Genomic DNA, 23,854 nt, shown 5'->3' with positions numbered 1-23,854 from the left:
AAATGGGAAGACTGACAACTCAACGGGTTTGTTGGGGCTTGACCATTATCGAGAATCCAAACTTGGGTTGGTTAAGTGGTTCTAGAGAACCAGTCTGGATAGCTCAGTATTTGGAACAGCTAGAGAATAATCAGACCCAAGTGTGTGTGAGGAGGGCTCCCAGGATTCTGGTGGTGTATTGGACTTAACCCTGAGATTCACAGTACTCTCATAATTCATCTCTATGTGTTGGTGCTGCTCGGTCTAGGGCTTCCATTAATAGCTGGCCTTCCTGCATAATGGACAGCAGGGGGTCCCAGTTCTGTTCTTCCTCGCATTAATTAACACATGGCCTCTAATTCTCTGTCCATATGGCAAGGTTCTGTCCTTTTGAGAAAATTGTGTATTTATCCAATGGGTGGGGGTCACAGTTCAAAAGCATGGGGAGAAGGAGAAGTCTGGATAATATATTTGGATAAGATTAACACGTCACTCCTTGTATATTCAAGGTGCTCAGATAAGGGTTACCACTCCCTTGTAATAAATATGAAAAATAATCTGGCACTCAAATGATTGCTACAGCAAAAAAAAAATTATTTCTCATAATCCAAGAAATTAACGTTTCGGTCTATACAACGACCTTCAACAGACTGGAATAAGCAAACAAAAATAGAATCATAAAGTCAGTACATGACCTATATCAAAAGTAAATCACAAAAGAATATACAAGGAAAAAAGACCATATGAATATGAATAAACAATGTACAATCATGGCTGTATATGTCAATATCGTGCAAATGCACTATAAAATAAATAAACATGGTTCAAAAAATGGATCAATTGTACAATATTGATATGACTCTTATAGAGATTCAATACATATTAGAATATTCAGGATTTACATAAGTACGCTATAATATAAATTCCACTAAGAACCTGATGCATTGAAGCTGGAAAGAAATACAGACAAAATACAAATGGCCTCGCTTACCAGTTTATGCTAATGTGAATAAGACCCATAGACATAGAAAGCTGGAGCATCTGAAAACAATGAGACCACCTGTAAGATTTCTTGATTAAAAAGAATCCATTGATTCCAATCTTTTATGTATTACCAAAAATACATAAAAGACTGGACAAGCCCCCTGGCAGACCGATTGTTGCATCAGCATGCTATAAAAGTGATCAGCCCGCAAAAAATGATTGTCCCATAGTGGGGCAAAGTGTAAAGTTAGAATAAAGTAAAAAAAAATTAAATAATAGCACAAATATTTTTAAAAAATGAAAATAATAAAAAAAAAATCAATATTTATTCAATAACTAAATAAATATTTGAATGAAAACAAATTCTAAACAATAAAAGTACACATATTTGGTAGCATCGCATCCGCAATGACCCAAACTATAAAACTGTCCCCCTAGTTAACCCCTTTAGTGAACACCATAAAAAAAGGCAAAAAACAATGCTTTATCATCATACTGCGTACATAAAGTGAATTAACACGCAATCAAAAAGACGGATATAAATAAACGTGGTACCGCTGAAAATGTCATCTAGTTCCACAAAAAATAAGCCTCCATACAGCTCCATCATCGGAAAAATAAGAAAAAGTTATAGCTTTCAGAATAAAACAATGCAAAAATAATTATTTTTTATAAAATAATTTTTATTGTATAACAGCGCCAAAACATAAAAAAATGATATAAATGAGGTATTGCTGTAATTGTACTAACCCAAAGAATAAAACTGCCTTATCAATTTTACCACACATGAAATGGTATAAATGCCCCCCCAAAAGAAATTCATGAATTGCTGGTATTTGTTCATTCTGCCTCCCAAAAACAGAATAGAAAGCGATCAAAAAAAGTCATGTGCCCAAAAATGGTACCAATAAAAACGTTAACTCGTCCTGCAAAAAACAAGACCTCAAATGACTCAGTGGGCCAAAATATGGAAAAATTATAGCTCTCAAAATATGGTGATGCAAAAAAATATTTTTTGCAATAAAAAGCGTCTTTTAGCGTGTGACAACAGCCAAACATAAAAACCTGCTATAACGCCTCTTTCACACATCCTGATGTTTCTGGTACCAGAGATGTCAGTGTCCGTGTGTGTGTAATACTTATGGCACATGTCTGGCATCAGTACCACAAAGATGGGCGCCAGGGAAGTAGCATTACAATAAGCGCTGTTCCCCGACGCCAGGTGCTGAACAAGGCTCTCATCATTCTCCCCTGCTCTGCCGGCTCCTTCCAAAATGGTGTCCCTTGTGGGGGGTTTCCACTGTTTAGGCACATCAGGGGCTCTCCAAACGTAGCATGGTGTCTGATCTTAGTTCCAGCCAATTTTGCGTTGAAAAAGTCAAACAGTGCTCCTTCCCTTCCGAGCTCTGCCATGCGCCCAAACAGTGGTTTACCCACATATGGGGTATCAGCATACTCAGGATAAATTGCACAACAACAATTGGGGTTCAATTTTTCCTGTTACTCTTGGGAAAATAAAAAATTTGGGGCGAAAAGATCATTATTGTAAAAAAAAATATGATTTTTTATGTTTATGGCTCTATGTTATAAACTTCTGTGAAGCACTTGGGGGTTCAAAGTGATCACCACATATCTAGATAAGTTCCTTAGGGAGTTTAGCTTCCAAAATGGTGTCATGTGTGTGGGGTTTCCACTATTTAGGCACATCAGGGGCTCTCCAAACGCGACATGGCATCTGATCTTAATTCCAGGCAATTTTGCATTGAAAAAGTCAAATGGCACTCCTTCCCTTCCAAGCTCTGCCGTGCCCACAAACAGTAGTTTACTTCCACATATGGGGTATCAGCATACTCAGGAGAAATTGCACAACAACCTTTGGGGTCCAATTTCTCCTGTTACTCTTGGTAAAATAAAAAAATTGGATATGAATTAAATTTTTTGTGTAAAAAAGTTAAATGTTCATTTTTTTAAACATTCCAAAAATTCCTGTGGAGCACCTGAAGGGTTAATAAACTTCTTGAATGTGGTTTTGAGCACCTTCAGGGGTGCAGTTTTTAGAATGGTGTCACTTTATGATATTTTCTAATTTTCTATCACATAAAAAAAATGGTGTTGTAAAAATGAGAAATCGCTGGTCAAATTTTAACCCTTATAACTTCCTAACAAAAAAAAATTTTGGTTCCAAAATTGTGCTGACATAAAATAAACATGTGGGAAATGTTACTAATTAAGTATTTTTTGTGGCATATCTCTGTGATTTAAGGGCATAAAAATTCAAAGTTGGAAAATTGCGAAATTTTCAAAATTTTCACCAAATTTCTGTTTTTTTCACAAATAAATGCAAGTCATGTCAAATAAATTTTACCACTATCATGAAGTACAATATGTCACAAGAAAACAATGTCAGAATCCCAGGGATCCATGGAGTTATTACCTCATAAAGAGACAGTGGTCAGAATTTTAAAATTGGCCTGGTCATTAACATGCACACCACCCTTGGGGGTAAAGGGTTTAATAATAATGATAGTAATAACAATAATAATAATAAATAATAATAATTGTATTTCTATAGCGCCAACATATTCTCCAGCACTTTACATTTTAGAAGAGACTTGTACAGACAATACAATACATTTCAGAATAACAATAATCACATAAACAACAGATACCAAGAGGAATAAAGGCCCTGCTTGCAAGCTTACAATTTATGAGGAAATAGTGGAGAAACGAAAGGTGGAAGGTAACAATTGCTTTCATTGTTCTGTCCACTAATAATGTAAGAAATCAGGTGTTCATATAATGCTGCATGAACCAGTTACCAGCAAGTATTTGTGAAAGAACAGCTATTAAATGCTATAAAATGCATAACGCGTGAGAGAACAAGATACAAGGATCCTGGTTCTGAAGAAAATTTTGCATGGGCAACATAGGGATAGTTAGATAAATGTGTTGAGGCGGTAGATGGTTTATATGTTGGCAAGGCTTAGTGAGCAGCAGAGAGCAGTGTCTGAGTTCCAGATTCTTAATGCCCATCAGAGTAACACTCAGCACCCACACATACCAATTGCTGAGTGGGTGTGGATCGATGACATATGTGAGGTTCTTCAAAACTGTGAGTACTGCACCAAGATCGTGAGCGCTGATGATGCTATTGTCAGCGTAACCATCCCGCTGCTCTGTCTATTATAAAGTTCGCTGAAGAATCTCAAAGAGGAAGCTTTGATTGCCGAACAGGTGGCTGTGGAGCAAGATTTTACAGTGGCTGATACCACACAGCCCTGCCTCACACAATATTCTAAGGCCACATTGGGTGATGACAAGGAACAGGAGGAAGAGGAGGATGAGTAGGAACAGGAGTTTTATATTTAAGCTAAAGTGGGGACTCCCAATCCCAGCTAATTGCCTGTCCAGGATGGATGGTCTTAAAATGAGAAGGGGAAGGAGGAGGAAGCTATGCATCCTGAGGAGGAGAGGATGATTTGTGTTCTTCCTGGTGAGAACACTGAACGTCTGAGTCTTTGTAGTCTGCCACACATGGCAGTGTTACTGTCCAGAGACCTTTCCCAAGACCCTTGCGTAAAAGTCATTTTGTCCAAAATGAAATACTGGCTGTGCACCTTTCTTGACCACGGTACAAGGAAAAGTTTGCTTCTCTAATGTCGGAGGCAGACATGCCATTTTCAGTGTGTGCATGTCAGAGAGCCATTGTGGAACACTTGATAAAAAGATTATTCTCAGATAATGCCGCTGGCAGAGATACCAGCTTTTTTCACCCACAAGGAATGCAGGGAAGGGCCATGCACACCAGGTGCAACTCAGTGGGGGGAAAATGTCCACCAACTGACACATTTTCATGAGACTTTCACGTCAGCAAGTGCTATCTGTGGGTGTAACTATGACGAGGATGGAGAAGTTGACCAAGATGGTGAAAGACTACTTAACTGACCATACCAGCATCCTTCCTTATTCTTCAGGGCCCTTTAACTATTGGTTGTCCAAGCTCCACATTTGGCCCGACTTCTCCTTCTACACCTTGGAGGTGATGCCATGTCCTGCTGCAAGTGTGTTGTCTGAGCAGGATTTTAGTTTTGCTGGTGCAATCAGAACGGATAGGCACACATGCCTTTTAATGGAAAATGCAGATAGGTTGACTCTTCTAAAATTGAACAAGGGCTGGCTTTCCTCCAATTTTGGAAGCCCTACGGATGACAGCAACGTTGTCACGCCGCCTCCGCATACTCACCCGGCCTCCGCTCCTTCGCCGCAGCCGGCTGACGAGGTCTCTGCATGCAATGCGCATGCGCCATAGGCTGCAGCTGCGCCTCCCTCCTGTTTCTTGTGCTCCGGCAATGCCCTGACCCAGAAGCACCTACAGACCAATGGCAGACCTGACAGGGCCCTATAAGGCTGTTCCCCCCTTAGGGAGGCTCCTGTTCGTTGTGTTTGCTAGCACACTGGGCCCTGCTTCCTCATGTGCTCTCTGCAGTCTCACAGTCCTGTCTTCAGTGATTCCTGCAGTAGCCTCACAGTCCTGCCTTCAATGGTCCCTGCAGTAGCCCCGCAGTCCAGTGCTCCGTGGGTCCAGCTATCTATACTCCAGTCCTGCCTCCTGTGTTCCTGCTCCGTCCTGCTATCCTCGCTCCAGTCCTTCAGTCTTACTCCAGTCCTGCCTCCAGTGTTCCTGCTTCACCCTGCTATCCACACTCTAGTCCTTCAGTCCTACTCCAGTCCTGCCTCCGGTGTTCCTGATCCATCCTGCTATCCACACTCCAGTCTTTCAGTCCTACTCCAGTCCTGCCTCCGGTGTTCCTGCTCCATCCTGCTATCAACACTCCAGTCCTACAGTCCTACTCCAGTCCTGCCTCCCATGTTCCTTCTCCGTCCTGTTGTCTATGCTCCAGTCCAGCAGTTCTACTCCGGTCCAGTCTCCAGTGATCCTGCTCTGTTGTCTATGCTTCAGTCCCACACTCCTACTCCAGTCCGTCCTGAGTCGCCCCTCTCGGTACCGGCTATCGTGGTACCCGAACCCCTGTGCCTGCTCCTAAAGATCTCTGTATAGGGATCGGCTCCATCTGGCAGCTCGCCCGGGGCCACTTGGTGCCACGGTCCAGAGGGTCCATTCCTGGAGATTTGTCTCCTGACCAGTTGTGGTAACAGTACGATCAGGCCATGGACTCCGCCGGTACTACTGCTGCTACCCAAAAGGAGTTGCTCTTTTTGCGGGAGAATCAGGGATGCATCGTGTCCGTCATGAAGTCTATGGACACCCGTTTGTCGGCCCTGCTGGTGGCTGATCCTGGAAATGCCACCCAACTGGCCAGTCTTCTATATTCTGAGTTACATGGCCTCCTTTGATAGCCGCTTGTCGGTCCTCCAGTCTGCCACCGCTATCCCGACTCCTCCCCTCGTGTCTACAGCTCTGCCGGCGCCCCGCCTCGCCAAGCCACCGCGGTTTACTGGTGATCCCAAACTCTGCAGGGGGTTCTTAAATCAGTGTAGCCTCCATTTTAAATGGTTGCCTCAGCAATATCCCTCTGACCGGGCCAAAGTGGCCTTCATTATGTCCCATCTGGAGGGAGAGGCCTTGTCTTGGCTGAATCCTCTCTGGGAACGTGACGATCCCGTTGTCTCGAGTCTTCCGGTCTTCTTGGATACTTTTAGCAGGATTTTCGACGAGCCAGGTCGGTTAGCCTCTCTCACTGAGTCTCTTCTTAACCTACATCAGGGTTCGCTCACGGTCGGGCATTACGCGATCCGCTTTCGCACTCTCGCCTCTGAGCTTGGCTGGAACAACGTGGCTTTGGTAGGGGCATTCTGGAGCGGACTTTCGAGCAGAATAAAGGATGAACTCGCGGGTCGGGATACCCCGACCACCATGGAGGACCTTATCTTGCTGGCCACCTGCATTGACCTATGCTTCCAGGAGCGTTACCAGGATTCAGCGTGAGACAGGAGGTCCACCAGGCCAGCTTCCTTTTCCACCCGGCCTGTCAATCCCCATCCTGCCGGGTCCTTGTCTCCCTTCTCGGTCGAATCCATGCAGGTAGATCACCTCAAGTTGGCTGAGTTGCGTTGGAGAGAGAGGCGGGCACAAGGTCTATGCCTCTATTGCGGAGGCTTGTCACACTTTGTCCATACCTGTCCAGAGAAACAGGGAAACTCCTCCACCTAGGTCAGGTAAGAGAGGCCTCCCTAGATGCTAATGATTCCTCTCAACCTCTTACTATATCTGTTATTTTGGTTTCAGGGGAGAGACGTGGGTCTGAGATGGCCTATGTGGATTCGGGCTCGGCAGGTAACTTCATCCGGCGTGAAGAGGTAGACAAATACCAGATTCCCGTGGTTACCCTATGTAATCCTCGCCTGATTGCCGCAGTGGATGGCAAACCGCTACAGGAGACCGTCACCTTGGTCTCTGAGGAAGTGGAGTTGCAAGTCGGAGCCTTACATCGAGAGAAGATAGCCTTTTACGTTCTGCCCAAGCTCTCCCATGCGATTCTACTCGGTCTTCCATGGTTAAGGACGCATCAGCCTGTTCTCGACTGGTCTTCAGGGGAGATACTCCGCTGGGGGCACCCGTGCCAAGCTTGCTGCCTGACTCCTGTCCATCTAGTGGACGCTCCTCGGCCACCTCCAGACCTTCCGGGCCTTCCTTCAGCCTACAGTTCCTACGCTGATGTCTTTGATAAGAAGGAAGCAGAGCTTCTTCCTCTACACCGGTCTTTTGACTGCCCAATTGAACTAGTCCCTGGTTCAACCCCCCAAGGGGCAGAATCTATACCCTGTTTCCCGCAGAGACCGTAGACATGTCCGAGTACGTCCGGGAGAACCTCGCCAAAGGCTTTATACGGAAATCCTCCTCGCCCACTGGAGCCAGGTTTTTCTTTGTCAAGAAAAAGGACGGATCTCTACGGCCGTGCATTGACTATAGGAGCTTGAATGAGATTACCATCAAGAACAGGTACCCTCTTCCACTCATTCCGGAGCTGTAGACCTCAGGGGAGCCTATAACTTGATCCGTTTCCGCGCAGGTGATGAGTGGAAGAAGGCTTTCAACACTCGAGACAGCCATTACGAGTACCTGGTCATGCCCTTTGGTCTCTGCAATGCTCCTGCGGTGTTTCAAGAGTTCGTCAATTAGATCTTCTGGGACCTCTTGTACTCCTGTGTGGTCATGGACTTGGACGAAATCCTCGTCTTCTCTCCGAATCTCTAGTCCCACAGAAAGAGTGTCCGCCTGTTGTTACAGCATCTTCGGGAGAATCGCCTGTATGCTAAGATAGAGAAATGTCTCTTTGAACAGACCTCTCTGCCATTTCTGGGATACATTATCTCCAATGCTGGATTAAGGATGGATCCCGAGAAGTTGACTGCCATTCTCAAATGGCCTCGACCCGTCGGAGTAAGAGCGATAAAACGGTTTCTCGGATTCGCCAATTATTACCGGCAATTCATCTCTCTCTTTTCCGCAATAACCAGACCTATTTCTGCTCTCACCCCTAAAGGGACTACTCACAATGATTGGACTCCTGAGGTGGAGGAGGCCTTTCAGACCCTAAAATGGTCTTTCTCCACGGCCCTGGTGCTGCATCATCCAGAGAGCAACCGACCCTTTGTACTCGGAGTGAACGCTTCCTCGACAGGTGCCGGGGCAGTAATGTCCCAGAGATCCGCCTCCGGTCATCTGCACCCCTGTGGCTTCTTCTCTAAGGCCTTCTCTCCATCCGAGTGTAACTACTCGATCGGCGACTGGGAACTCATGGCCATAAAGTTGGCCTTAGAAGAATGGCGTCATCTCCTGGAGGGGGCTGTCCATCCCTTTGTAATCTTCTCGGATCACAAGAATCTGGCCTATCTCCGGTCTGCCCAGAGACTCAACCCTCGTCAGGCCAGATGGTCCTTATTTTTTGCCCGATTTGACTTCAAGCTCCTTTTTCGCCCCGGCAACAAGAATACCAAAGCCGACGCTCTGTCCAGGGTCTTCCAGCCACACAAAACAGTGGAGGAAGCTTAGCATATCATTGACCCCACTACAATCATCACAGTGGCTCCAGTGAACTGGCTTCCTCCACCTCCTGGCAAGACTCTTGTGCCTGAAAACCTCAAGCTAAAGGTCCTTCTATGGGGGCACTCCTCCAGACTGACTGGCCATGCCGGAACTAAGAAGACCTTTGCCCTTATCATGCGTCACTACTGGTGGCCCATGCTTTGCCAAGATGTGCTCAATTTCATGGCCTCTTGTCCCTCCTGTGCAAGAAACAAAGTGCCACGACGACTTCCGTCCAGCTTGTTGCTTCTGTTGCCCATCCCTGCAGTTCCTTGGGAAAACATTGCCATGGATTTCATCACCGACCTACCCCATTCTTCTGGCTGTACAGTCATCTTGGTGGTGGTGGATCGTTTCTCCAAGATGGCCCACTTTGTCCCTCTGCCCGGTCTCCCCTCGGCTTCTGATTTGGCCAAAGTTTTCATCCATCAGATCTTCAGACTCCATGGACTACCTCAACGCTTTGTGTCTGGATCATGTCAGATAAAAACACAAGTAACCTTTTTTTTCTTTGAGCTGTTTGCTCAGGGATGGTTTTGCCCCCAGTGGCCATTAAGGGTTATTACACAGTGGTGTCCTTTTCCTAGTTTTGCCCCCGGTGGCCATTAGGGTCATTGCACTTTTGCAGTTTCAGTTTAGTTTGCCCCCGGTGGTGGTTAGTGTCATTGCACATGATAATTAAGCAGGTGTGATTCCGCTGGCTTAACTATAAAGGTGTGTCATGTGCTCTCACTGATTGTTGGTGATAGTAAAAAAAAACAGTTTTTGCAAATTCTACTTCGATGCTGGAAGATCGACTTCACACCGGACAAGTTCACTTTCATCAGCACTAGCACTAAGAAAGGAGTTGACCTCTCTGCACTGTGACACTGAGAAAATGACACTAGCATAACAGATGTCCACTTTTTGTATGGCCAGAGATATGTGGCATTGGCAAGCAATCACAGAAGACCTTGTGTCATGATTTTGTGAATGGTTTCTGAACTTGATTGGTTTCCGGAATCAACAAACAAAAGTTAATTAAAAAAAATATCTCTACCCCCCCTTTAACCTCTCCACACTCCCTCCCCTCATCAAACATGTTCCCCCTTCCTCCCCGCTTATAATACAGCACCACTATCCTAACCACAGTCATACAAAAGCATTAGTGGAAATGATTTACCGAACTGCAACTGACTTTTGCCAACTTTGAGTTAAAATGCTCATGAAAGTGAACATGAATCGGAATGTGCTACATTCATGTCAAATTTGTGATTGGCGAACGTTTTCCGAACACGTTCACTTATTTCTAATTGCCAAATAAAGTGACATGGGTGAGAATTGTCATTTTTGGCTTGATGATTAAGGTCAAAATTGGCTCTGTCACTAAGGGGTTAAACAGCAACCACAAGACAGATTTCATAAACCAAGATATCATTTTCATTTTAATCAGAATAACAGCACCAACCTGACAGTGTCTGTAGTTTACTTAGCAAAATCCTACTGACAGGTTGACTTTAAAGAGATCAAAATAGAGAGATATTATACCAATTTTCAAGGCAATTACACGCTTTTCAGTTTTGAAATTTGGGGCTAAATAAACTATTTTGAAAATCTGCATATCCAACAGTTAGATCATATTTAGTTACAAGGATCATAATTTCACTTTCATTTTAGTAGTTTAGGACCTCTGTACTGGATGTTTTAAGAAAATGACAAAAGAAAAATTTATAAGTTATTCTAACCTTCATTCATTAATATTGGCACATTATTTTCAGTACCACACAAATGTCTTGGCTTCATAGCAATTTTTGTTGCTTACCTTATAATAGTGACCAATACTAAAATATTTCCCACTAATCCTGTTGAACAGATAATTCCAATAAAGGAAGGGAGGATAACAGTTTCTGCAGTATTAATGAGATGATATTCATTTCTCATAGTCCATGATTCATTAGATAAGTTTCCAGTACTATTCCAAGATGTGATTTGGAATCCATTCATTGTATTACAGTGATCTGCAACAATAAAAAACATATTTGGTACACTCTGAATTCTTTATAAAAACAGCTCTTCTTATCCCTAGTAGCCAATAATTTTCCATTTAAAAATTTTTTTCATGCATTGTCAATGTTAGGCTAGGTTCACATTTGTGGTTGAGTCCGTAGCGTATCATCCGCATCCCCAAACGCATGCAAAAGTGCATGCAAATGCATGTTTACACAGCGTTTTTTATCCGCATCATCTTACGCATGATGTAAAAAAACGCAGCATTTACATGCGTGTATACGTTTTTGCATGTGTTTGCGTTTTTTATGCGCATGTATTAGAAATGTCCAATTTTTTCCAGTAGCTTTTCCTTGACATCAGACACCCAGTAGGCGTGTCTCATGGGATTTCTATATATATATATATATATATAAAAAGAAAAGAAGCCAGCGCTGCTTAAGGTTAGAACGCATAACATAAAGTGCATATGCACATAATATCTAACTGTATTCAAAATGAGATATTTGGCAAAATAATTGATCAATTCAATTGAGCCACCCCGCCGCGCCTAGTCCACTTAAAGTGGTCTTGCTTTTAATGTATCTAGGAGGCCGTAATGGCACAGTGTTTATTAAAAACGTAGAGTAGCACCCCCCACATGAGATTGCCTTGGCGCGGCGGGGTGGCTCAATTGAATTGATCAATTTTTTTGCCAAATATCTCATTTTGAATACAGTTAGATATTATGTGCATATGCACTTTATGTTATGCGTTCTAACCTTAAGCAGCGCTGGCTTCTTTCCTTTTTTTGCATGTTGGTTTGTGGCTGACCACCACTTTTGCCGTGCGCGCAGGGTTATGTTCGCCATTTTTTCTGTGTTCACTGTGATGGATCTAGGCTGCTGTGCACACACACAGCAGCCCCGCCCTGCCCCAAGCTTTATTTAATTGTGCACCTGTGTCTGAACCTGCATTGCCCTTCATCTATGTTTGCTGGTCGGGCAACGTGTGGAGGCTAAACCTGATATGTCTGCATTCAGACCTGGTTGGCCTTCATCTGCACTTGCTTTTTCTGGCTTCATGGGAGCGATCCAGAAATGCTCAGGTACGGATTGCACTTAAAGTGGTCTTGCTTTTAATGTATCTAGGAGGCCGTAATGGCACAGTGTTTATTAAAAATGTAGAGTAGGACCCCCCACATGAGATTGCCTTGGCGCGGCGGGGTGGCTCAATTGAATTGATCAATTTTTTTGCCAAATATCTAATTTTGAATACAGTTAGATATTATGTGCATATGCACTTTATGTTATGCGTTCTAACCTTAAGCAGCGCTGGCTTCTTTCCTTTTTTTTTTTATATATATATATATATATATATATATATATATATATATACACACACACACACACACTGCACTGAGGAAATCCTCGTCTTTGGCTGCTGTATATACCTGCAAGATGGATCTTGACCTGAACAGCTTCCTAGAAGATCTGGATATACAATTGAAGTTGGCCGCTGCCTTTGCTCTTGCTTGTCAAGAACACAGAAGAAGAGAGAGACTGAGAAGACTTTGTCGTCGCTATTGGCAACACACCATCCTTGAACACTGAGAGAGTCGTGGAGCCTACCACTCCTTGTACACCGAGCTGCAGTAAAACCCGGAGAAGTGTTTTGACTACATGAGGATGTCGCAACAGAGCTTCCTTGAGTTGCTGCTAGGTGTCCAAGGATCCATTGGCAGCAGTACACACAGCTCTGGTGAGCAATTCCTGCTGAGGAACGTCTCTTGGTCACCTTGCGGTACGTAGTGTTGAACCTTAACCCTACCCCATACCTAACCCTTTCCCTAACCCTATCCATAACCCTATCCCTAACCCTAAGCAGTGTACTGATTTTTGTTTTTCATTTTCTTTTCTGCAGATTCCTAATTACTGGAGAGACATTGTCCTTGTTACATTTCCAATTCTGGATTGGGGATCCACCCTTTCTGAGATTATTGTAGACATTTGTCATGTTTCTGCAGCAAGAATTCCTCCCCCAACACACAAGTGAACTCTGGATTGAAAATGCTTCTAAATTCCAGGAAATTTTCAATTTTCCTAATTGTGTGGGGGCTGTGGACAGCAAACACATTAGAATTATGAAACCAGCTGGAAGTGGAACAGAGTACTTCAATGATAATATATATATTTTTTCATAGTTCTAATGGCATTGCAGATGCCGATTGTAAATTTGTTGCTGAGGACATTGGATCTTTCGGACGAGGCAATGACTCGGAGAGGTTCAAAAACTCTGACATGGGCCAACGTCTGTATGGGAATGATTTTAATTTTCTGATGCCATGACCTCTGCCCAACATTGATGGACTTACAATGCCTTTTGTTGTTGGTGATGATGCATTCCAAATGTGTGCCAACCTCATTAAACCATCCTCAAATAGAAATTTAAATCACACCAAAAAAATTTTCAACTACAGACTGACAAGGGCACGAAGAACCGTGGAGTATTTGGATTGCTGGTATCAAAATGGTGCATTTTGTGCACATCCATTAACCTAAAAATTGACACTATTGATGAGGTTGTGAAAGTATGTGTTCTTCTACACAACTACATAATGGTAAAAGAGCGACCAAGCCTACAACTGGAGTAACCTGTTACATTGCATGACTACCAATTTCACCCTCTGAGAACCACTTTTGAATTGCCCAGATGAGGGTTAAGCTTGCATCTTACTTTGTTTCAGATAATGAACGTGTAGCCTGGCAAGACAAAATGATTTAAGCCACTAAGTTAAATGTACCTGTTATGCTTTGTACCTGCTATGTACCTGTAAGGTTAAATATTACATACCTTTTATGTTAACATGTACATGTAATAATTTAACCCTAATGTTTCCTGAATTAAATATATACTACTGTACCTTCCCTCCACAAAAAATTGTGTTTGTGCTGTATTTTACCTCAAAAAACAAGTGTGTTTGTGTCGGCGGCGGTGCAGAAAGATAAAGAAAAAAACACGGTATAGTAGTAACAAATTACACAACTTTTATTTACAAAATTTTTAACAAAAATTAAAGGTTAAGGTTGCAGTGATTTATTTTTTCTTCGGGGTTTACGTGAGGGTGTAATGGGTAGGATCTTGGGGGTGTGGAGCTGTGAGGATTGGGTGATAGTTGATGAGGATTGGGTTACAGGGGAAGGGTCTACAGGGGAAGGGGCAACCAATTGAAGGATTGGATCAGGGATGGCAGTGGAGACATTGGGGATAGATGACAAAGCATAATTATGGGAATCGGAAGGAACAGACAGAGACACAAGGGAAGGTAGTGACAAATTGGTAGGTGAGGGTGGAGGTGGTGGGTTCAAGGAGGGAAGAATTTTTTAGCTCCTGGTTTTGGTCCTGAGGCCAAGATTTTTTTTTGGACTTTGCTTTTCTTGGCCGAGTGGGAGTGCTGGGCTCTGTAGCAGTACTCTGGCATGGTGCTGGACTGGGCCGCATTAGGGGTGCTGGACTGGGCAGGGGTGCTGGACTGGGCAGGGGTGCTGGACTGGGCAGGGGTGCTGGACTGGGCAGCATCGTAGATCCTGATGGCTGCAGGGGTGCTGTACTCTGGAGTAGGGTGGATGGTGCCGGCTGCAGGGTTGAAGGACTTGGCAGCCTGGTCGCTCGGTGAACTGGAGGTGGTGGTGGCGGATAGTTCGACGCTGTGGGAGCTGGATAGTACATTTGCTGCTGGTAGTATCCTCCAGCCTGTTGAGTGTAGGATTGTGATTGCTGCTGGGACTGCTGCTGCTGTACTGCGTGGCTGTAAGCAACCTGGCAGGCCTGCATGATCGACAGCTGGAGTTGAGGCGTAAGGTTTTCCGTCACGCTCCGCTCAATTTCAGAAAAAAAATGTTGCACCGGTCTATTAATGTCGGCTTCCAGGCAGTCTAGGTGATTGTTGACTTCCTTGAACCCAATCTTCACTCTGTCAGCAATCAACCTAAGCCCATCCTGGAAGACCAAGCATAATTGAAGAAACTCAGGCATGCCTGACCTCTCCCAGGCCCTCTGCCGCTGACGTAAAGACCCAGCAAAAGCAGGGGCAGAGGGCTGGTAGAGGGTAAAACATGATGGAGCAGCTGCCTCTTCCCCAGCCTGTGAAGCCTGCAAGGTTGCTTCATCACTGGTGGATGACTGGGACTGCATCTGTTCAGTGGCTGGTAGATGAGGGGGCCACTTCAACCGAGGAGGCTCCGGGTTGTGTGGTGCTGCACCAGGTTCTGTGAAAAAAAGAGCAAAACATTAGTGAAAAAATAAAGTTTGTGTTGTGCTGCTCAAGTGTCACGCTGCTACAATGTAGGTAGGTGCAGGCTCCACTTGATGGCAGTAGAATGGAAGCAGGGCTGCACCTAAACAGAGCTGGCCTACAGCGCAGCAGTGAGGCTACCACAGGTGTCACTGTTGTTACGGAAGGCTGGTGAGTAAACTGGGACCAGGGGCCCTGACACTAGGGGACACCCTAACTCGCCCTGTACCCCGGGATACCTCAGATGACGAGGATGCCGGGGCCAATGCCCTAGCCCTGTCTCCTAGCTTCAGCCCTGCGTCTGTCCCCTTCCCCCCATCCGGGGAAGAGAGGCGCTACTGTGCACTGAAGTACACAAACCCGACAGACAGGGGAATGAGACAAGGGTAAAAGAAAATTCCACTCACAAATAATACTCTCACAAATCACAGAAGTATACACCAGGGTGTGAAGGACAGGGGAAGAAAATAAAGCAGGATGGGATGAGGAATTTCCAAGCGTACAAACCAAGCACCAGTCGCACAATAAATTCCTCCAGCACTCCAACCACCAGCTTCTCCTTCTCCAGATCTTTGTAGCAAATGCTAACTCAGACAAAGATCTGGCCAGCAGACCTCGCTTTTATAGGAGAGAGGAGTGATTAGCCAAGCACAGCTGGCAGCAGGGATTTCCACATGGAAGATTAACCCCTGTCCTGCTGAAAGAAAACAAACCCCTTAATATGCCGGAGAAGTGCTTCTTCTCAGCGGCAAAGCAGGAGCCGTCAGACGCTGCGGTCTTCCATCTCTGTCCTGTCGCAGTAACCCAGTGACATCCAGGTTCTATGTGGGGGAAAAAAATTAAACATTAGTGAAAAAAAAAATCTATACTTACGTTCACTGAGCAAGCGCAGGCCTCAGAAAGGCAAGATCCCGGCGGTATTTGTATTTTCTGAACCTTGCAGCAGAACCACTTCGAACCCGAAGCTCCTCTCTCATGTCCTTGTTGAAGCGGTCCTTCATCGAGCGCAAATGGATTTTGATTCGCTTCACTGTGAAGGGGAAAAAAAATTAGTAAACAATGCACATCCATTCACAGGTTCACTGCTGTTTAAGACCACATTGCAAAACTTACCAAAATCTGTTCTGGCACGCGGCGTGGCACGGTCACAACCAGGTAGCAGCGATGTGGCCACTAGTTCCCAGAGCCATCGAATGATCACATTGTCAGAGTGCTGATAGTCACGGCTGTCCCACAACGGTACTTGCTCTTGCACTAGGTGGATGAGTTGTTCGTTATCTATATCTAGTGTGGCTTCTTCCCGTTGTGAAACCTATAGATAAAATAGAAAAAAAGAATTTTAGGTGTAACTGAAAATATTGTATTACAACTCTGATGAAGCAAATAAACAAATACTTACACCCAGTCATTCCTCCTGAGACACATGAGCCCGACGACCCTGGGAAGATTACTTGCTACTGGACTGCTCCCGCTCTTCATCACTGCCAGGTACCTGTAAAGAAATTAAATGTTTTAACGCATGTGGAGTATTGTCAGTCAATACATACCAGTAAAGCGAATGTGATTACATAATCTTAGTCTGGTCCACCCTGGGAAGAAGTCTGTTCTTCCGTTGAGGATATGGTTGAAGAGCAGGCAGCAGCCAAGGGAAGCACTAAAGAAAAAAAAAGAAAAATTGAACTTGTAAGGATCAAAAAACAATGTAGACCAAAAAAAAAAAGAACAATACTTACATTACAGGCAGTAGTTCAACACCACAGCAGTCAGCACAGGCCAGGGGCACACGGCAGCAACAGGACCTGTGAGAATCATGTGGGAATAGTGGATGAGGGCAGGTATATCTCGCCCAGATTCCTTTCCTATGTGGCCTAGTCTGGTCAGTATCGCACCTGCTTGCTAATGAATAATGGGAGGTGGATATAAAAGGATGCCAGGTGGTTGTGTGAGTGTCTCAGCCTGGGAACACAGAGAGCCTGACTGTGTGAGAGACACACGTGAGTGGAAGCAGTGCCCACTGCAACTGTGGTTTGGCTGGACGGGAGAAGCCCGCCAGTTGGTAGTTAGGTTGTCCATTGTTTAGTTAGTGTCGGACAGGCAAGGATTTGTTTTATGTTTTATTTCCTTTTGCATTGCTTTCACCGTTAATAAACCTGACCAGTTACACCCGAATCCCAGCTCTGCGCCTGAGTTTTATGCCGAGTGCACGTGACCTTTGACCCCAGCAGAGGCGATCCCGGAGTGTTTTATCACATTGTGGTGGAGAACGTGGGCATCACGTTGCAAGCATGAGCATGGAGGATGTGGTGAAAGCGCTGGTACAGTCCACCGCCGTCCAGCAAGAAGCTAATCGGGTGATGATGGCCCAGCTGAAGGAGTTGGTGGACATGACAGTTACCGATCGTTCGCTTCTCCAGCAGGTGGCGCAGCGCTTGGCAAGCTTACCTGAGCTTAACCTGGAAGCCGAGTCGAGAGTGATTCACGTGAGTCGGTACTGGCAGAAAATGACGACCGAAGATGACGTCGAGGCATACCTGACCACGTTTGAACGGACGGCGGTGCGAGAAAAATGGCCGAAGGCAAGATGGGCCGGCCTGATTGCCCCGTTTCTTTCCGGTGAGGCCCAAAAGGCTTATTATGACTTAGAGCCTGAAGCCGCGCAGGACTTTGACAAATTGAAAGCCGAGATCTTGGCCCGGCTGGGAGTGACGACCGCTGTCCGTGCACAGAGAGTGCATCAATGGACTTATCAGCCGGATAAACCACCGCGGTCCCAGATGTTCGACCTGATCCACGTGACGAAGAAGTGGCTACAACCCGAGGTGTTGACAGCGCCAGAGATAATCCAGAGAGTCGTCATGGACAAGTACCTGAGAGCTCTACCGCCAGCCCTGAGGAAGTGGGTAAGCCATGGAAATCCTACGACGGCAGATCAACTGGTGGATCTGGTTGAACGTTACTCCGTGGCGGAAGGACTCCGAGACGACGTTACCCCACCTCGTTCTTCATCATCTCCATGTGGAACCGGTAAGACTGTTCCAGGGAGTAGGGGAGATGGAAAAATCCCTAAGACAGTGGGGGGGGAAAACGGGACTGCCCGCACTGCGAGGCCGAGAGTAACGAACTATGGTCTAAGCAAGGGGCCTGTTAGGTGTTTCCGCTGCCAAGAGATGGGACATATTGCTGCGAACTGTCCGGTCACTACTGAACCCATGCAGTGCGACGTCACAGACTCTAAAAACCGCGTGTCTATGGTTGCACGGGTAGTGAGTGTGAATGCCGGTCAAAAGGATGTGGAAAAACACTTGTGTGATTTAACTGTTGATGGCAAAAATGTGGTGGCATTGTTAGACTCGGGAAGTGTGGTGACTCTGGTGAAGGCCAGTCTGGTGTCAGCCCCGACTGGACCATCAGACAAATTTTCTGTAACGTGTGTGCATGGAGACACCTGTTCGTACCTCACCACGGTCATATGCATTACAACTTCCTATGGGTCTGTGCAACATAAAGTGGGACTCGTCCCGGCGTTATTGCATGATGTTATCCTGGGCCGGGATTTTCCCCACTTCTGGCAATTGTGGGAGAATCAGTTGATGCCTTTGGGTAATGGTGCACATGATTCTTCTCCCAGGGCGCGTGTGGATCCCGAACCCCGGGAAGAGATCTCCCCGGAAGACTCTGGGGAAGAGTCTGTGGGAAATGACCTGCAGTTCCCATTTTCAGTCATGGCGGGTGATACGGAGGAGACCGGGGAAGAGGATGAAGCCGACAGCCGTCCACCTCCCCGTTTGCCGGATTTAGAAGTTCAGAAAGATGACTTCCAAAGCGAGCAAATAAAGGATCCTACCCTTTCTCAGGCTAGGACAAATGTAAAAGTGATAAATGGGGTACCCGTAGAACCTGGCTCTAGGCTGGCATATCCTTACATGGTTCTGGAGAATGATTTACTCTATCAGGTAGAGAAAAAGGGGGAAGATACGGTGCAACTATTAGTCGTGCCAAAACCCTACCGGCGGCAGGTGCTGGACCTGGCCCACGGACATGTGATGGGAGGTCACCTGGGAGTCCAGAAAACCACCGAAAGGATATTACACTGTTTTGTTTGGCCAGGCATGCATCACGATATTCGTGTATATTGTGAGTCTTGTCCTGACTGCCAAGCCTCTGCACCTAAGCCCCGGTTCTGTAGCCCTTTGGTACCCCTACCTATTATTGAAGTCCCGTTTGAGAGGATTGGGATGGATTTAGTTGAGCCCCTTCCACGGTCTGCACGTGGACACCAACATATCCTGGTCATCTTGGATTATGCCACTCGTTACCCGGAGGCCATCCCTTTGCGTAACACGGCCACCAAGACGATTTCCAAGGAACTGGTGCATGTGTTTAGTCGGGTCGGTATACCAAAACAGATACTCACCGACCAGGGGACCCCCTTTATGTCCAGGGTAATGAAGGAGCTCTGCCGATTGTTACAAATTGAACCGTTACGCACATCCGTGTATCACCCTCAAACAGACGGGTTGGTTGAACGGTTCAATAAAACTCTGAAGCAGATGCTGAGAAAGGTGATAGACAAGGATGGGAAGAACTGGGACTATTTACTTCCGTATTTGCTTTTTTCCATCAGGGAAGTACCCCAGTCTTCCACGGGATTCTCGCCTTTCGAGTTATTGTACGCCCGACATCCTCGCGGACTGTTAGACGTTGCAAAAGAAACCTGGGAGGGTCAGGTCACTCCGTTTAAAACAGTGATAGATCACGTCACACAAATGCAGGACCGTATTGTGGCTGTTATGCCTATCGTCAAAGAACACATGATACAGGCTCAAGGAGCCCAAAAAAGAATCTATGATAGGGGCGCCAAGATCCGTACGTTTGCACCCGGAGATAGGGTGTTGATCCTGGTCCCCACGGTGGACAGTAAGTTCCTGGCAAAGTGGCAGGGCCCCTTTGAGATCAAGGAAAGAGTTGGTGAAGTAAACTACAAAGTATACCAGGCAGGTAAACGGAAACCTGAACAGATTTATCATGTGAATCTGATAAAGCCCTGGAAGGATCTGTCTGCCTTGTCAGCGGAGCTGGCCCGTTCTGTCTGCTCGCATACCTTACCGAAGGTACGGGTTGCAGAGACTCTCTCGGAGCGGCAAAAGACTGAGGTCAGGCAGTTTCTACTTCACAACCAAAAGTTTTTCTCAGAAAAACCCGGGCAGACTACGCTAATAAAACATGACATCGTAACAGAACCTGGTGTCACAGTTCACGTAAAGCCCTACCGAATCCCGGAAGCGCGCCGTGAAGCCGTTTCCCGAGAAGTGAAGGCAATGTTAGAGTTAGGTGTCATTGAGGAATCGCACAGTGCTTGGTCCAGCCCGATTGTGCTAATTCCTAAACTGGACGGCACCATCCGGTTCTGCAATGACTTCAGGAAACTGAATGCGGTCTCAAAATTTGATGCCTACCCCATGCCCCGGGTCGACGAGTTGATAGATCGGTTAGGAAAAGCCCGGTATATTACGACCCTAGACCTAACAAAGGGGTATTGGCACATCCCTCTGGTGGAGGCTGCCAGAGAAAAGACAGCATTTGCTACCCCAGAAGGTCTATTTCAGTATGTGTATATGCCGTTTGGACTGCACGGAGCACCGGCGACCTTCCAGAGGCTGATGGATCGAGTCCTGAGGCCACATAGGCAGTACGCTTCGGCCTATTTGGACGACATTGTCATTTACAGCTTGGACTGGGAGACTCATCTCCAGAAAGTACAAGCTGCGATTGACGACCTGTGGGAGGCAGGTCTAACCGCGAACCCCAAGAAATGTCACATCGGGCTAGAAGAAGCCCGGTATTTGGGGTATGTAATTGGGAGGGGTGTTGTTAAACCCCAGGTTGATAAGATTCAGGCGGTTCAGGACTGGCCACAACCTGTCAACAAGAAGCAGGTGCAAGCCTTCCTGGGATCGCCGGTTATTATCGCCGGTTCATACCCAATTTTGCAGCCATCGCTACCCCCTTGACGGATCTTACAAAAGGGAAAGACTCCGTCATGATTAAATGGAGTTTAGCGGCTGAAGAAGCCTTCCATAGCCTAAAACGGGCACTTTGCTCTCAGCCCGTACTGATGACTCCGGACTTCCGCAGTGAGTTTGTGGTACAAACGGATGCCTCTGATACCGGTATCGGGGCTGTACTCTCACAAGTGAGGGATGGAGTGGAACACCCAGTCCTCTATCTCAGCAGGAAGCTGAATAAACACGAGCAAAGGTATGCAGTCGTAGAAAAAGAGTGCCTCGCCATTAAGTGGGCTCTAGAGGCCCTCAAATATTACCTGGTGGGCCGAAAGTTCAGGCTGATCACTGACCATGCCCCTCTCAAGTGGATGCACTTGAACAAGGAACGGAATAGCCGGGTGACCCGGTGGTTCCTTGCCCTGCAGGCCTACACGTTTACAGTGGAGCACCGCCCAGGGGTACAGATGGGAAATGCAGATGCCCTGTCCCGAGTGCACTGTTTGGCGGGTGTCATTGCTTGACCGGAGTGATCTGAGCAGAAGGGGGGGATATGTGAGAATCATGTGGGAATAGTGGATGAGGGCAGGTATATCTCGCCCAGATTCCTTTCCTATGTGGCCTAGTCTGGTCAGTATCGCACCTGCTTGCTAATGAATAATGGGAGGTGGATATAAAAGGATGCCAGGTGGTTGTGTGAGTGTCTCAGCCTGGGAACACAGAGAGCCTGACTGTGTGAGAGACACACGTGAGTGGAAGCAGTGCCCACTGCAACTGTGGTTTGGCTGGACGGGAGAAGCCCGCCAGTTGGTAGTTAGGTTGTCCATTGTTTAGTTAGTGCCGGACAGGCAAGGATTTGTTTTATGTTTTATTTCCTTTTGCATTGCTTTCACCGTTAATAAACCTGACCCAGGGTCAGTTACACCCGAATCCCAGCTCTGCGCCTGAGTTTTATGCCGAGTGCACGTGACCTTTGACCCCCAGCAGAGGCGATCCCGGAGTGTTTTATCACAGACCCAACCACAGCACCAGGAGACAACCACAGGAAAACCGCTGCACCAGGAGAGACACCCACTGTGCCACAGAGAGCTGGCCAGTCTACTAGGAACAGAAAAAGCATTCAGAGAGACAGACATTTCCAAAGAATCTATACTTACATAGGCAGTCTTGCCCTCACCACGACAGAAAGCAGCACAAGGAGATGAAATGGAGAAAACTACTGCACCAGGAGAGACACCCACTGCGCCACAGAGTATCGGCCAGTCTATATGGAACAGAAAAAGCATTCAGGGAGACAGACATTTCCAAAGCTTCTATACTTACATTGACAGTCTTGTCCTCACCACGACAAAAGGCAGCACCAGGAGACAAACTGGAGAAACCCGCTACACCGGAGCAAACCGTGAGCCAACCAGGAGACAACCACTGTACCAAGCCACTTCTAAAATTAAACAGAAAAAAAAATTAATAGAAAGTAAAAAAAGCAGTGAGAGAGACAGACATTTTCTAAGGTTGCATACTTACATAGCCAGTGTTGTGGTATTATCCAGAGTCAAGAGAGTTATGGCCTTGCTGTGTCCACACTTCCTTTTGTAGAGCTCTCAATTATCAGGTAGATGAATCACTTCCAGGACCAACTCATTAAAGAAACGCATGAGTATAGAACGCATGTGTGTACACATGGCCTTGCGTACGCATGCGTTTCCATAGACAGTAATGCATTTATTTGATGCAATCATCTGCATGCACGTGAATGCGCATATTTGCCGGATTTTTTGCCGCTTCCAAAAATCCAACATGATGCGTTTGCCGGACCCCGCCGCACACCGACAAACAACGCATGCGTACACTGACACATGCGTACACCATGTTAAAGATAGGGAAACATGGCGCATGCTGATTGATGCAGATAAGCTGCGCAAACAGACGCTAATGTGAAACCAGCCTAATGAAGCACTATTGTGAACCTACTAAATTATTTCTTAATTAACTAGTAAACAAATAAATAATCTGATAGAAATCATTTGAAATTCTCACCATCTAATCACTGATTCTTTCCTCATTTTCCATTGATTATATAAGAGCATGGCAAAATAGCATTTTTTATGATATTTGTGGAAGAACATGCATGAGAAACTTTGTAAGAGGGTTTTTCAAGGAATAAGTAAATAAAGTTAAATTGAATAAGATTTAAAACAATAAATCATTTAAAATTATTCACCATTCCTCCTTCAACCCTCTGACACTTCATATGAATGGACAAGCCAGCCACATTTATACTAAATGGAAACATAATAAGAATTGCTCTTTTTAACATCTTGTTCAATTTTATTTATGTTATTTAACTAAGGAACCACTCACTGAGCAGTTTCCATTAACAAGTATTTTATACACCATTCCTTTAAGTATGAAGCACAAAATTCTAATTATAATCATTTCCATAAGTGACTATATTGTGTTAGCACAACACCGGATCCCTGCTTTGACAAGCAGGGTCTCTGGCATGTCACTTCACTCACCCGTGCTGTGGATAGTTTTTCCCTTCCCCATGCTCTGCATGCTTCCAGCCAGTCCTCTAGCCAT

At 45.7% G+C, this 23,854-nt stretch overlaps 1 protein-coding gene across 1 annotated transcript in view; it reads right to left on the bottom strand.

Moving 5' to 3' along the window:
- The window catches only part of MCHR2 (melanin concentrating hormone receptor 2), a 549,146-nt gene that overhangs the window by 419,955 nt on the left and 105,337 nt on the right, over nt 1-23,854 (bottom strand). The window contains exon 2 of the mRNA XM_073589501.1: nt 10,812-11,007. Coding sequence (XP_073445602.1) covers nt 10,812-10,993 — 182 coding nt within the window. The 5' untranslated portion in view covers nt 10,994-11,007. The remainder of the gene's footprint in view (nt 1-10,811; nt 11,008-23,854) is intronic.

The sequence above is a fragment of the Dendrobates tinctorius genome, unplaced genomic scaffold (genome assembly GCF_039654945.1).
Source record: "Dendrobates tinctorius isolate UK_male_01 unplaced genomic scaffold, ASM3965494v1 ptg000111l, whole genome shotgun sequence".
In the NCBI taxonomy this organism is placed as follows: domain Eukaryota; kingdom Metazoa; phylum Chordata; class Amphibia; order Anura; family Dendrobatidae; genus Dendrobates; species Dendrobates tinctorius.
This window is presented reverse-complemented; position numbering and strand designations above follow the sequence as displayed.